Here is a 16,124-nt window from a genome sequence, read left to right as displayed (position 1 = left end):
TACATTGTAGAAAATATCACTACCGTACAAAATCTTAAACGACAACATCGTATTAAGATATAGAATCTTTAAAAGTTAACAGCTTTCAAAAGCTTTTATCTTTCCATTAAGATTGTGAATCATCAGGTATACAATTTCCAAATAAGGAAATGTTTCCAGAGTGCAAAGGACACACATTTAGTTATATATATAGTGATTTTGCTCTTCTATGTGATAAAACACTATATCTTCTAATATATTATAGTTACCATTATTTTAAGGCATACTAATATATACAATAGTACATGCATACCATAAAAACTACTGATTCTTAATGTGGCATGGTCACGATTTTGGTCAACAATTATTTTTCTGATTTTCATGTTTACAATGTTTCAGTAATGCATTTATAATAGGCAACCAAAATTTGAGTGTCATTTGAGTTACAGAGCTTAAATTTCTTTGCTATGTAAACAAAGTTTTTGTTTATATTTTGAATGTTAAAATGAAAATTCCAGTTTTAGACCTAAAATGAACGTGTTACATGTAAACGTTACGAGCTGTTTATTTATGCTTAAAATGCATTAGAGCATAGACAAATCAGCTTGAAAAAGATTTTACTGGTATGTTGAACCTAATGTAAAACAGCCTTGTTTACATTACAAAGAATTTTGAGCCCTGTATCTTACTAATAACTCTACGACTGACTTTCAAATTCCATTCGATCATTAGAAATGCATTCCTGAAGCATTGAAAATGATAAAAACAGAAAAATAGAATTTGACAAAAATCGTGACCATGCCCCTTTAAATCATCCAACAAATGTAAGCTATGTTGATTTATTTAATTAAATTAATGTCAAAAATGAGCTCTAGTATCGCATGAAAAGTTTATGCGATAGGACCAAAAAAGCCTTTAAGTATGAACCTCCCGTGTCAAATAAACTTTAAGATGTAAATTCATCACTTCGGATAACATTTAAATCAGGAAGAATCAGGTCTGGATGATCCTCATCAAATATTTAAATCGATCTTAAAACTTAACAAATGCAATTGAACTGTCAACACCGTCGAAAAACTTAAACCGGAAGTCATTTTGTTTCTTTATAGAGGGTATTGCCCCAAAGTATGCACAAATTGGCCTCGGTCTAAGAATGTATGATAGGTCAAGAGAGGAGTTTAACAGACCTTTACATACAGTGGATGAGGATCTGTTCCTCGTTCGGTGACCAGACTATTCTTGAGCTACAGTGGATTAGCCTACCGTATGATAACCTTACAATATGGTACTCTGACTGTATTCAATGCATATAACGCCAAACGAAGGAGATTCATAGGTGCGTTCAGTTGATTTGTTCATCGCCGAATTTGTATTTAATGGTGTCAGCGACCTTTAAAAAATGTTATTTCAACTTTATTCTTACATTTACTTTTAATTCTTACATCACTGACGCACGTTCCGAATAATAATAAAAAAGCGTGCGAAAGATTTAAAATGCATTTTGATGCTTTGAGAATTTAAGTAAAAACAGCATAGGGAACTATCAAAATCACGAATATATAGTGGAATTAAGAAATCAAAATTGTGTTCGTAAAAAATATGGAAGGGACAGTCAAATGTTACCTAATGATAAATCAAAAACTTATTCCGACAAACTTTATTGAACGTACAATCAAAAAGTCATGCATTTGCCTTTAAAGGACTTAATTGAAAAAAGAAGAAAGTTAATGCAATTAATTGTCTTATTGTTAACTATGGGTGTAAATTAAAAAAAATTAATGCAATTAATTGTCTTATTGTTAACTATGGGTGTAAATTAAAAAAATATGGTATGTCAAATGTGTAAATTTTGTATTTACACCCTCCCAGTTAGTTCAAAATTTACAATATGACATGATACAAAAGAAATTAGAATGAATTTAAAGTTGAACTAGACACACACACACATGTATTCAAACAATATTTCTGTAATAGAAGATAATCTTAATTATGATCTTCATGTACTTAAGGAATGGTCCAAACAATGGCTTCTGGAATTTAATCCACAAAAAACAAAAGTTGTATTCTATAGTTTTAAAAATGTTGAAAAATCTCCTAATTTGTTATTTGATGATTGTACTTTGTAGATTAGAAGCTTTTAACAAGTCGTTTTTTCCTAACACTATTCGTAAGTGGAATAGTCTGAATAATAATTCCAAGGAAGCTACTTCGTTAAATATTTTTAAGAAATCACTACAGAGCGATTATACAAAACCTCCTAAGTATTTCTCTTTTGGTAAAAGATTCTTAAATATCATTCATACGAAATTAAGGTATAATTGTGTTCTCAATTGTGATCTTTATCGGTGTAACATAATAGCCAACCCAATGTGTTCATGTGGAAGTTTAGAAGATGCACATCACTTGTTCTTCGTTTGTAAAAAATATTCATTATTAAGACAATCATTTATGCATAATCTTTTATCACTGAACTTTTTGAATATAATTGATGTACATTTGTTACTTTAGGGTGACAAAACTTTATCTTATGATGAAAACATAAAAATATTTAAAGAAGTTCATACATTAAAAAAAATATACAAAAGTGTGGTCGATTTATCTAAGTTTTTAAATTATTGGCATAACTTTCTTATCCATCCTAATCCTAATTCTAGATTTAGAACTAATTATTTATAAATGTTAACTGGCATTGTATGGCATTGTAATATATTATGTACAAGGAGAGGACATTCTAAGTTTTTGGAACTTGTGTCCAATCCTTTTGGCATTAGTCAATAAAATATGTTCAATTCAACTTATGTATATCCTGTGTTTAATTTTTGCTTTCAATAATGGTCGGGGTCGGGATCGACTGTTATACTTACCTACTTTCGGTTTGTTCTCGTTGAATACATATTTAATATTTGATGAACGATCATGTAATGGCACAACCAAATTTTGACGGCATACAATTCGACAATTTAACTGTCTGTCCAGTTTGTTTTCAGAAGTTTAACATTCCGAGGATTTTGCCGTGTGCTCATACATTTTGTCATGATTGTCATGACAGCCATATCAAAGCTTCCACAAAATCAAGGCCTCTAGGATTCGCGTGTCCTCTGTGTAGAGAATTTATAACAGCACCAGGAGTCCTAGGACAGTGTGCCTCTGACAAATGGAGTGAACATTTTCCGATAAACAAATTAATTGTGTCTTTATCTGGAAAATGTAATGATTCAATACCTCCTACTGTTTTATGTGATGTGTGCAAAAAAGATAGAAACGAAGAAACTGCCATCAATTGGTGTAAAGATTGCGACAATACCTTATGCAAAAAATGTTCAACAATGCACAATAGATTCAGCTCTTTACAAAATCATGAGCTTATTTCTCTCTATAAGCAAAGATCCGCAGATGTTAACCCAACGTCATGTTTGCCATTGTTTTGCCTTACTCATCCCAAGTGCAAGATCGATCTTTTCTGTAGAGATCACCAGGTGTCCTTATGTGCCTTATGTGTACCAATATTGCATCGGACATGTGAGCATATCGGTCCCATCGAGGATGAAGCATCTAAAGACATAACCAAGATTAAAGCAAACGGACTGATGAAAGAAATGAACAGAATTTGCCATGATCTAGAAAAACTAATTGAAGATGAGAACTGGAATTCCATAGAAATTGACGAAAATGCCGATGTAATATCGGAAATGGTGAGAGCCTCTTTTGAAATGTGTATGAATCATTTAAAAGAAGCAAAAGAAAGACAGTTGAACCGTGTAGCCAAACTTTCGAAAGACAGCAAGATGAGACTTGAAGCTTCTATACAGGAGTTCGAAAATAGAAAATTATACCTGAAAAGGTGTCACAAAATGTTAAAATCGGCACTTGAAAGTGGGGATAAGTCTCAGTCTTTGCTAACTTTTTCTTTGATGAAGGAAAATATGAAAGAAATACGCAAAATGAAACTTGAAACTATTGAATTAAATTTTAAAACAATAAATTGTGAAGAAATATTTCAGGAAATTAAAAAGATTGAAAAATATGTTGATTTTCGGATTCACGTAGTAGAAAGAGTCACAGAAATTCCCAAACCTGTCAACTTTGGTGAAAACGAAATAGCTGTCAAAGTAATCAATGATTGGGTAGTTCCGGATGCCAATTTTTCAGGGGGCGTGTTTTTACGAGATGGTCGTTTGATTCTTGCAAACTCAGATTCGACACGTCGTTCAGTGTTTGCGATCCATAAAAATGGTACATTCCAAAAAGAGATTGCATTCTCTAACCAGCCCACAAATGTGAATTATGATCGGGATGTGGAAACTCTGTATATTACATTTCTTGAAAAAACCGAGATGAAATGCTTACGACTTCAAGATTTGTCAGAAATGAGAACAGTTCAGGTAGATGTTCCGCCCAGAATCATTTTGAAAATTGATGAAAGAGTGTGTGTAGTTGGCAATCATGTGTTGAACGTGTTTAACTCTGATTTTGAACTCATCAATAAAACAGATTTACTTGACTGTCTGGATGGTGCTGCAACTGATGTGCATGGCAATATCATATATTCGTGTCGTCACAATCATACGGTGAAAAAGATGAACAACAGCAATAAAGTCATGTTTACATACAGGCATTGGAATCTACGTTCGCCTTCGAGTCCTGCTGTTGACCCAGCAGGAAACATCTACGTGTGTGGGCGTGACAGCGATAATATCCATGTGATATCGGAGACTGGTAAAACATTGAAAATTTTAGATGGGTTCAAACGTCCCCAGTGTATAGCATTCAAAGAAAACAGCTTCATGTTCTTCGTTGTTGTAGAAGAGAGTTATGTGAAAATTTGTGAACTAAGATAAGGTATAATTATCAATATCAACGAGAGCTCCTTATAGTTCTTTCGTGGTAGTGTAAAATGTTTGTAGTTGTTCATGCATTTTTAGAGCCACGTACGTCTGCCTACGAACTAGTTTTACTGTAAAATAAGAGTTTGAATTTATATCCATTTTTTTGTGCCCCAAATTATTTGTAGTTATTACATTTGTATGCACAATGATAAAAGCACTGGGTATGGAGAAACAATATTATTGTAACAAGCTTATCTTTTAAAAAGATTGGTGAGCTAGCGCTGTTGCCATCATAAAACACAGAAGCAGATTTCTAAAACATTGGTTTATATTTCGGAATCAATTAATTAAATAGGAAGGCACAGTGGTGTACTGGAATTATGCTGGAGTGGGGTCTCAATTTCGAACTGTGAATCTAGAGTGGGCTTCACATCGGCAATGGCATAGCTCATTGACTGTGCCTTAATCATTAATTATGTATCTACTGTATTTTCAATTTCGAGGTGAAAATGTAGCAATCGTATCTTCTCGGGCCTTTCCGGCAAGCTCGGAAAACATATCCGAAGTTGTTTTCCGAGCTTGAAGAAATTTAAGATAAAACTAGCTATTTTTTATAATGTTGAAAATAACTTTGCATTGTAAGACCTAAGCTACTGTTACCTTTTGACATTAAAACACGAAACTTAATGTGAAAATGATAAAACGAAATCCAAATGGTACAGTTTATCTACAGTAGTACAGTATTCCCAGAATCCCTTACTATGGAGTCGAGCATGCGTATTCCAGTGAAAAAGACTAACGTAGTTGCTAGCGCACAAGAGCGATAGCAAATCAAATGCATTGACATATCTATTCAAACAAATCAATAGATATTTCATTTGGCTATAGAACAGTTGGCCTTTTCTTGCATAATGTTTGAAAATTGAATCAAAATGACAAAATGGAAATATTTTTCTCCTGTTTCATTTAGCTAAACCTAGGTATAACAACTACATGTAGCTGTTATCAAAGGTTTTCATCAATTAAAATAAAGTTATAGACTTGTAAAATCGTTACTCCGCGATACGCTAAGTTTAATTAGATTGATACTGTAATAAGATGATTTTTGTCCAAGGGATACCTGAAAATCCAAATTTTATAAAATTTAACGATCTGATGAATACATGTACTTAGGATATAGTAAAACTGAAAACGTTGTCAACTATTCTTGAGTGTAATAAAGAATTGAAAATTAAAATTGAATTGATAATATTATAACAACAGAGTTTTGTGTCTTTTACATGGACAATTCTTTGCATGTTATTACACTGTTCTCACTCTTCCTTGCATTTTAAAGACTTTTGGGACATTCTTTTTAGATCATTGCCCATCTTAATATATTATTAAAGATACATGTATTTCTTAAATTTAAAAAAATGTCAGTGCAGTGGCGTCGAAAGCAAATTGAAAGTGGGTGGGGAGGGGATGCTAGTAGACTTGTCAGAAATCTTGACATGTTAAAAAACATTTTTTTTTTTGGTTTATGGTTATGTCTAAGTTTGCAAAAAAAAAGTGAGGGCACCCTAAAATAGCTTTTAATAATATTTGGAAAGGTAAATGTTGTAAAACCTCCAGCGGGGTTCGAATTCATGACCTACAGACTTGTAGTGAGCCCTCTCACCCACTGCGCTACACTGTTACATAATACACTTCATTTTATTGTTTGTTTCTATAAACAATACGTCATAACATGGAATTGTTCCATATCACCTTAATCAACCTCATTCTTCTCGATTTATACTTATCAATAACGTGCGGATCCAGAAAGTAGATGGGTGAATATGGCGTGTAAACTGCCTATATGGGGATAGATGACATACTATAAAACAAGTTTAGCTTTTTTAAAAAAGCTTACCGTCTTTAGAACAAACCCTAAACAGCAATTAGTTATCAAAGACAGTTTAATTCTTTTTTTTTTATATAAATGTCACCTTCTTCTACATAGCATGGCGAGTGGATTTATTCGAACATTTTTGTGTCATGTGTCGTTTAAGCCTGCGTGTCTAAAATTGAGAACTGTGTACCCGAGCTTGTAAGTTGAGATCGACTGTAGGGTGAAAGAGATCTTAGGTAGGGTCGTAGACTCGTATTATATTGATAAAATCAAAGTTATCCCACTGCATTTATCTATCTAAGGTGCAAATAACTTTACCGATATTAGGCATACCGCATCAATTTTTTTTGTATTTGAATAAACAATGCTAAAAGAAAAACAAATAATTTCAATAGATATTGTAGAATGTTACTTTTGGATCTGAAACCCAAAGGCTGAATTTCATTCATAGCAATATGTATTGCTTTTTCGTTTTCTCACTTTTTAAGATTTTAAATCTACGAAATTTGTTAAGTCGTACGTGAAAAAGATCATCAGAAAATTATCTCCCTTGCGCCGAACAGTATTTCAACCAATGAAATAAATGTAAATTTTCACATCATGTATTTTCAACCAATCACAAAGGAAAGGAAGTGCACAACCCGACAACCCGGAGACTGTAAATTATTTCAACTTTTATACCGTCTTCCAAGGAAGACGGTAATTAAAATATGAACAAATCTCATAATTTCTTTCTAAATTATTGGAAACAATGTATATTTACCGTAACATCGATTTATAACCTTTAAATATGTTAAATATTTAGAATAGGTTGATTAAAACTGAAGTATGCGTGTCAAAACCTTCTAATAGTGTCATTTTTAGAACTTCAAAGCTTTTTCTATTATAGAGTGGGTCTGGGCTTTAAAATTTTAGCCGGGCTTTGCTGAAAGCAGAGTCCTGACTGTAGGCAGGCAAATCGCCAATGTTACTATAAATAGCACAACTTCAAAAGTAAACAAAAAACCAAACAGCGTCAAAGTAAAAGCTATACCAAATAGTTACACAAAGAGCCACGTTTTTTCAAAAGTGTTGGCATTTTCTTTTTTTTATTTTGGAGAGAATTGTCTATCTTTTTTAGTTTTCTCATTAATAACGTTTTTTAAAACAAGACTGTGCATATTGGACACATACAATGCACATGAATTTCTATGAACTACTTTGCTGTGCGTTGAAGAAATGGGGATTGAATATATAACGCTTGTTGCAAAATTCAAGGCAGCAACTGTTACTGTTGAACTTTTTTCTACTAGACAGACATATTTTTGTTTATAGCCGCTTACAAAGTTTAGTCGCTCTCTGACGCTTTGTCGACATTAAAAGCATGAGAGAGAGAGAGAGAGAGAGAGAGAGAGAGAGAGAGAGAGAGAGAGAGAGAGAGAGAGAGAGAGAGAGAGATTTTCAGTGTTTACTACACAATATGCACAAAGACACACCAAAAGAGCCCGGCTTTCAGTACTTCAGTACTTTGATTGTCATAGTCTATATAAGGTTGAAAGGAAATCAAACAGATTTCAATCAACAAAAACGTGGAGAGATGACCCACTTTACCTTAAAATGTCATTTTGTATCCCAACAATTGAACGTTTTAGAGAAATAATACAAGTCCGTAAATTCGTGGTTGAAGTTGCATTTAGCATTTAACAATGAAATGGTTCAGTGGTTAGAGCACCGGACATTAGATAACATTATAGAGCTCGGGTTTTTAGGTTGTGGGTTCGATAATACCACAAAAACTTTAGATTTTTTTTTTCTTATCGTTTGGTAAAATATTCAAAACTGAATATAAGTTTATATCGAAATTATGATAGGTAAATGTGTATTTAATGATTTGACGTCTCATCCAAACGTTTAAAAGTGTCTACAAATGAATATTTTCAAATTATTAATTATTATTTTAAAAAATCAGAATATCTACTGCAGGATGATAATTTTATATTTGTAACAGCATATTTAAAGCTCTAAAATTACTTATTTGCGACTGAATCCATCTTTCAAAAGATACATGTAGATCAAATGTCCTGTAAATAAAACCGTCGGGTTCGGAAGCCTAATTTAGCAGGTGTTTTTTTTTTTTTAACATGTCTGCGCCCATGAGCGTTGCTAACGCCGCTGCAAACGGCGATATAACGGTAAATATTTATTGAATAGTATAATTTGGAGTCATGTTACGGATGGTGTAGATAAAAGTTCACAATGTTTGAAGTTTTTACAATTTTAGACCAGTCTTATTTCAGAAAAAAGGGGAAATAATAATCTTTCGAATTTCCTCCAGTTCGCTCAGTATTTCTCTTTTCAATGGGTATTTATATTTTATCTTTATCACTCTCTTTGTTTTGCTGGTTGAAGTACTGATAAAGTTGGATTTTAAAAAAGATTTTTAGTAAATTCTTAAAGGTAAGGAGCGCAACAAAGAGGGCAGATGGTCTTTACATATGCGTTTGATTAATATCATATAAGCTGTAAGCATCATACCAAAAGTTCAGTTAACAGTTTAACACTTAATGATGGTGTGATACTTTTTGAAGAAGAATATCTATATTTTATTTTTAAAAATGACAGACTAAGATCTGGTTAATTTATTTGATATATTGCTGTCCCTTAATAAAAAATCATAGAACATACCCCAATATGTAGTGTAATTAACAGGATGGAAGAAATAATGACTACAGAATACTGTAAGATTCAAACATGCCCCTTGATAACTAATAATTAAAGTGCTTTACCAGCTGAGCTGTCTGGTAATTAAACCGACCTTCGCCCCTAAAGATAAACATTCCAGATTCTTTCCAATGGTAGGCCGAGTTCACCTGAATGTTGAAGTTAGCATGCATTGGGTTGGCAAGGGTTAGCATGGAACCAAATGTAACAGGATGGGACCAAATGTATGGGAGAGGGAATGACAAACAAGAAAGAGATTTTAAACTGGGCCCTGTGAATCTCAAGTCAGATTCTCTACCAACTGAGCGATATACTGGCATCAGTGATCAATTCGGTCTGATTAATATCACTGCACACGTAGTATACACAGTCTCATCCATCATGGCAGGGATTATTATAAATGTCCATGAAACTTTTCATTCTAAAATGTAATGAAGAAGATTCCTTAAAATGATTGTAATAATTACTTTTAAGGATTACAAAACATGATCAAGGGAATGATTCTGCTTGAAATACTGTATACATGGTTTTTTTGCCCCGTGTTATTTTCGCCCTTCTTCACTTGTAAACAGTTTTACCTCATCTTGAATTCGCCGTGATAAAATTGTGATTAAATAAAGAGATGAAATTTTAGACATTAGAATTCACCCAGTCTTAATTTCGTCCACTAGCTGACCATGCTGACAACGAAGGCAGAAGGGGCAAAAATAAATCGGGGGCATATATTTCCTAATATACAGTATATATTGTTTTCATTCTGACTGTTTAATATATGTACTTTATATCAAAGATGTGAGAATCAGCATGTTCATATTAAATGATTTTTCAGCTCTTGAAAGAGATTTTGAGGCAGGGTGCCAATGTGAATGAGAGATCAAAGGATGGAATGACTCCCCTTGCTTTGGCTGCCTTTTGGGGGTATGCTGATGTAGTTGAATGCTTGTTGCAGCATAGGTAAGTTTTAATTTTTAACCCCCCCCCCCCCCCCCCCCATTAACTCATTATCCTTAGACATAAATAACTGCTCTCCAAGAGGATGATTTTATGCATGTCTGATCATATTAGGTAAATGAAGATCAAACAAGGAATATATCTGGTAGTCACAGTGAATATTAATAGTAAAATTAATTAAATTATTTAAAACTTTGTTGATTGAGGGTATACAAATGGCACTTTGAATACAATTGTTACATTCAGACTAAATACTTACAGAACATTATGTATAAAAAAAAAAAAAAACAAAAAACAAAAAAAAAAACGCCTGTGAATAATATTAAGAGAATTTAATTTTATTCCCACAATTTCAATATTATATTAGATACATAACATCTGATTTATATATTCTTTGATTAAGATGTAAATAAACCTCTGCAACCCCAAGACAATTTATCAACATCATATTATTCACAATGTGTCAAGATAAATAAACATTGATGAACATATGTATATAATTCCAGAGACTGGAGGAGTTTTACCAAGACAGTTTAGATAACACAATATAGGATATATAGTATATATACATTTAGAAAATGGACCATTGATTGCAAACATTGAACTTGTGAATTGAGAAAATTTAAATGTTTTTATAATCTTAGATTTTAATTGACCCTCAGAAATGCTTTATAGCTTGTATATATCTTTAAAAGTTGATTAAAACAATTGCTGAGTATCTTTTTGGGAAAAATTGACCATGAAAATGGATTCACTTTGTGTTGGGCAATATTTTGTCTATTTGAGGGGGGACGATATAATCTATGTCACCCTATACCATGGTCTTAAATTTAATTCTATATGCGTGTGATAAATCTGAACTCACTCCATGTCTCAATTTTTAAATCCTTAAATTCTGTAATTATTTGATTTCTCATTTGTTATCATTAATTAAAGCAGAAGTTTTCTTTCAGAGCTGACATTAATGCTTGTAATAAAGGCACACAGTGGACTGCGCTGCACTGTGCAGCATTTCAGGGTCACGGAAAGGTCATCATGAAACTAATGGAACACAATCCAAGTGTTGAACTTAAGGATAATCAAGGAAGGTATATACCGTGTACCTGTACATCTGTTTATATTCTGCATGATTCTAAAACTTCATTAATTTATCAAATTAAATCAAGCACTGCAGTCCGGTTTATTTTACATAAGACGCATTCTGTATGTATAACACTCCATTTGATTACAATGTTTTAATCAATCCTTATATTAAGAATCATTTTAAATATATTAATATTGTTTGTCGTTTAATTTCAGAAAAATGTATCAATTAATGTTACTGGTTGATCAAAATTTTACTGTTTTATTAAATCCAATTGCATTATTCAATAAATGTAATAGTTATACTTACATGAGTAAATTTAAGCATTCAGTCACTCTTTTACAGAACAGCTGTTGATTTTGCTTCAGCATTAGATGCAATATGGCCATTCTTTGCAGGCAAGTTAATTTTAAAGGAGATAGTATTAAAAAAATGATAAGGGGATTAAATGTTTTGTGTTTATATTGAGCTTTACATCATATTCAAATGCTACAAAAACCAAGCATAAAAAATGGAAAGCAAAATTAAAACAATTGGTAATTTTATTTTAAAAGATAAATGCAATATTTTTAACCAATTTACAATTTTTTGAATCCTCTGCCTAGTCAATAATTAAACTTGAGTTAGTAACTGTAATAAATTGTGTTTTTATTTATTGATGTTCATTTATTTTAGCTGCTGGCTGCAAGAGGACTCCCAAATCAGAATTGATTAGACTAGATATTGTAAAAAGGGTAAGTCAAGTCCTGTCATATCAGTTTTTGAGAAAAACATAATCATACATGTATGTGTATCGCATGTATTTTAAGATGAAATGCCTGTGAGAAATCATAGTGAAGCTAATTAAGCTTAATTTGTTTTTGTAACAATTTTACATATATTTTATTTTAACAAATATATTTTGATCTTTCAGACTATCCTCCTTGAACATTTGTATATTTTTCTTGCTTATATATATACCTCATGTCCCGTACGTCACTCGACGATGTGAGTGAAATAAATTGAATGAATAGACTTGACTTACACATGGAATCAAATTTTAAATATGAAACTTGATTTCAGGTCACACATGTGGACCCCACTCTTCCGAAGTCAGAGATGGCCCACTTCTCTCGGCCAGGGTCAGCCTACGTCATTAAGGCCCAGCCTCTACATGGGAACAGTTCAGGGGACACCAATATGGCTATGGCCTCAATGACCGGGGATGTCCTAGCGGGTCTCCCAGAAGAACCCGACACCACAAGTTCAAGGACACCTCATGTTCATCTAGCAATGTTCAATAACTTCTGAGTGATACTACATCAACAGATGAATGACTATGAATGACTAAATTTTAAAGGTTGGGGGGGGGGGGGGGGTATTAGTGAAAAGTTGGTGTAAACCGTACAGTGTACACAGTCTGTAATATTAAAACTAGAAATGATGGTGACATAGGTCAGCAGATTATAATAACTAAGATACTGAATACAAATGTGTACCATATTTTCTGTTTTCCCCTCTGGATGTTTTTTTTTCTGAAACAGTATTTTTGTAAACAGAGTCTCCATATTTTTTCTCTTTTATTTGCATGTAAAATATCATATACATTTCTATTTGAATTGTATGCAAAAACAAAAAAGTGAAAAACTTAAACAATTTTTCCAATGAATTTATGGAATTTTGTTTATTTCGTTTTCAATGATAATTACCTGGTAGACAACTGCAAAGTGTTTCAAATATTTATTTCAGTTTATAGGATATTAATATTCATACATGCCTAATATTGTGAATTATGTTGTCGTATCTAGAGAAGCCTTGACAATACTTGGACATAAGATTATATTTGTTTGTTTATATAATTATTAAAAAATTATGATTTTTTAGTAAACTATCCATAAAATTATTGTAAAAGCTGCACCTGAGATTGTGAAATAAACTAGCTGTTATCGTAAGTTTTCGAAATATGGTTTGGTAGGTGGTGGTAGCTTAAATTTAATTGTGTTTTTTTTTTAAATCAAATCTCACATTACCTTGAATTGATTCGCAGAGGTTTTATCCCAAACAATTAGAGTTGATTTCAGGGTTCCAAACTAATCATATGTGGATGTATGGGACACACGCAGGCATACACAGGGCAACCTTTATGTATTATTATGTCTCCCCTTTCAAAGGGGAGACATATTGTTTTTGTCGACTTTCTTATTCTTCTTCTTCTTATTCTTCTTATTAGGGTTTTCCGTTTTTCAACGGAAAACCCTTCTGTTATTCTACTGTTTCTTATTATTATTTTTTTTTTTTTCCCGCAAATTTTGTGCACGAGATTTCTCGAATATTTTTTGTCTGATTGCTATGAAACTTTCAGGGTATGTAGATGATATTAATATCTCTAGACGTTTTTTTCAAATTTTTAAAATTCACTTCCGGTTATGAGTTATTGCCCTTTAATTGAAAATTGGGGGGTCTTTTGTCCAGAGTTGATCTCGGGAACTACAGATGATAGATGCATGAAATTTGGCGAAATTGTCGGTAACATTTTATAATTTTGCTGGCATGAAAATTTTGGTAATTTCTTAGTTAGTTTTTGAGCTATTTGTCGCCAAAGTTTAAGATTTTTTCGGGGCTGAAATTTTGTTGCTTTTTGTATTATAACCTTTAAACTAAAAATATTTTGTTAATACATATAGAACAAAAATTGTTTAGAATAACGAGAGCTTTCATTTAAAATTAAGAAAAAAGGGCTGGCCCCTATAATTAGGGGTCAGCAGCTCATACACGTATTTTTCTGATAGCAAAAATCGTTATCATTTTATGAAAAAAAATTAATTCAGTAATTGTTAATATATTAAATAATGTCATTTGGTATCAAATTAAACAAGTTCTGTGCTATATTTTTTTTCAAATTTCATAAAACAAATATGTGAGAATCGTACATGAACGAGTTAATATGTCTACATAGACACACAAGCGAACAAATGCCACATTAAGGCCCAGGCATTTACTGCATTACGTTGTGTTGCGTCTTAGATTAATTGTTGTGATTCAATTTCATTTTTTTTCATCTATATCATTTATGAATTCAATGAACACACATTATTTAAACGTTCTATGTGCAACTATTTGTCGGGGCGCCCCTGTTTGTAACCCCCGCGCGCGCGCCCAATGTAAATACTAACGAACGGCATTGTAGAAAAGAGGGAGCCGTAATGCAGAAGAGAAGTTGTGTATTCTTTCGGTGTACACATGCATTTTCAATTTGCTGTGAAACATATGAACATGCACAGGGAACAATACTACATATTTGTTTAAGGAGGATATTTTTCTCGTGTGAATCGTTTACGAGGAAATTCTGACAGCCACACTTCGTACTTCTGTCGACGATCAGCCGTTGATAAGCTACGAGTAATAAAGGAGAAAAGATGGACATTAAAGTGTGTGATTTATGTGGATGTTACTGAAGAAGGTGAGGCTTTTACTCCTTTTAAAGTTTCTTGTTAACTGGTTAAAATTTAGTATATAGTATAGATGTACATGTAAGTACGTGCACACTGTTAGATGTTTTTGTTATGGTGTGGGTGTTTGTTTACTAACGTGTAATTTTTACATGTTTCATGGATGTTTAGACTCGCTCGAGGTTCATGGGGGACTGGAAAGGGTAACTGAATTTATCTATTTAAAAAAATAACAGATTGTGAATTTTCAACTCAAAATTCAAAGCAGGGTCTAATTAGAAACATATCATATATTATTGTGCAGAAGACTCCAAATGTAGTCATGAATACCCTGTAGACATAACTTCAAGTAAATAAAATTGTATACTTCAGACTTCAGAGTTAAAACATGACTTTAATATCTTTATGATGCCGATCTTTGTATTATTAAAGAGGTTTAGCAGACCAACGGGTACCCGGTACATGTACTTGTACATGTAGGTTACAAGTTAGAACTATGCCTACCATTCTACCAGTTCACATAATTTTTCTTGTTTAGCAGTTATGATGTGTACTTAAATTGTCCTTGTTAATGTTTTAAATGTAATTTTTTATTCTCTTTTTTTAATCTGACTACTGGCAGTACTGGCGTGCGAGCAGTTCTCGCCAAGGACCATTTCTCGCTGGTGCACTGTTACATCATATTTTCGTATATAATTTTATGTGTTGATAAAATGACGTAACAATGCACTAGCTGGTGAGAAATGGTACTCGGCGAGAACTGATCGCACGCCAATATTGATTAATTACAGACAAAAACTGAAGGTTGCGAGTGTTATTTTTTATTGAACAACATTGTTTAAAACAATTCTTTATATATGTGACGATCAGACCGGTTTGAATACCAGTGCCAGATAGCTCAGTTGGTAGAGCACCTGACTAGAGATTCAGGGGGCCCAGGTTCAAATCCCGGTTTGGTCCTTCATTATTTCTCCCATCCTGTTACAATATTGGTGTTGTGACCAACCCCTGGAACTAACAGGTTAACTCGATCCTGCCAGGGATGATCTTCGAGGGTGAAGATCATTTAAGGGGGAGGAATGTGACGGTCAGACTGGTTTGAATACCGGTGCCAGATACATGTAGCTCAGTTGGTAGAGCACTTGACTAGAGATTCAGAGGGCCAGGTTCGAATCCCACTTTGTTCCGTCGTTATTTCTCCCATCTTTTACATATACATGTATATCAGATATATGACAGATGATTAAGGTCATCACATGTTTTGCAAGATGCAATAAGTGTTA

General features: G+C 32.9%; 1 protein-coding gene across 1 annotated transcript; it reads left to right on the top strand.

Moving 5' to 3' along the window:
- The first annotated feature begins 8,747 nt into the window (after positions 1–8,747).
- Positions 8,748–12,865, top strand: LOC105338912 (ankyrin repeat domain-containing protein 49). The gene is made up of 6 exons (XM_011444223.4): positions 8,748–8,849; positions 10,208–10,332; positions 11,283–11,417; positions 11,759–11,811; positions 12,089–12,147; positions 12,476–12,865. The coding sequence occupies exons 1-6, from the start codon at positions 8,799–8,801 to the stop codon at positions 12,701–12,703; spliced, it is 651 nt and encodes a 216-aa protein (XP_011442525.2). The 5' UTR covers positions 8,748–8,798; the 3' UTR covers positions 12,704–12,865.
- Positions 12,866–16,124: the final 3,259 nt, after the last annotated feature.

The sequence above is a fragment of the Magallana gigas genome, chromosome 2, assembly GCF_963853765.1.
Source record: "Magallana gigas chromosome 2, xbMagGiga1.1, whole genome shotgun sequence".
NCBI lineage: Eukaryota > Metazoa > Mollusca > Bivalvia > Ostreida > Ostreidae > Magallana > Magallana gigas.
The sequence above is the reverse complement of the archived record's forward strand: the minus strand, read 5'-3'. Positions and strand labels throughout refer to the sequence as shown.

Coding starts and splice junctions, on each gene's coding strand:
- LOC105338912 (XM_011444223.4), top strand. CDS start 8,799: ATGTCTGCGCCCATGAGCGTTGCTAACGCCGCTGCAAACGGCGATATA. Junction 11,812..12,088: donor AATATGGCCATTCTTTGCAG/GCAAGTTAATTT, acceptor CATTTATTTTAG/CTGCTGGCTGCAAGAGGACT. Junction 12,148..12,475: donor GACTAGATATTGTAAAAAGG/GTAAGTCAAGTC, acceptor ACTTGATTTCAG/GTCACACATGTGGACCCCAC.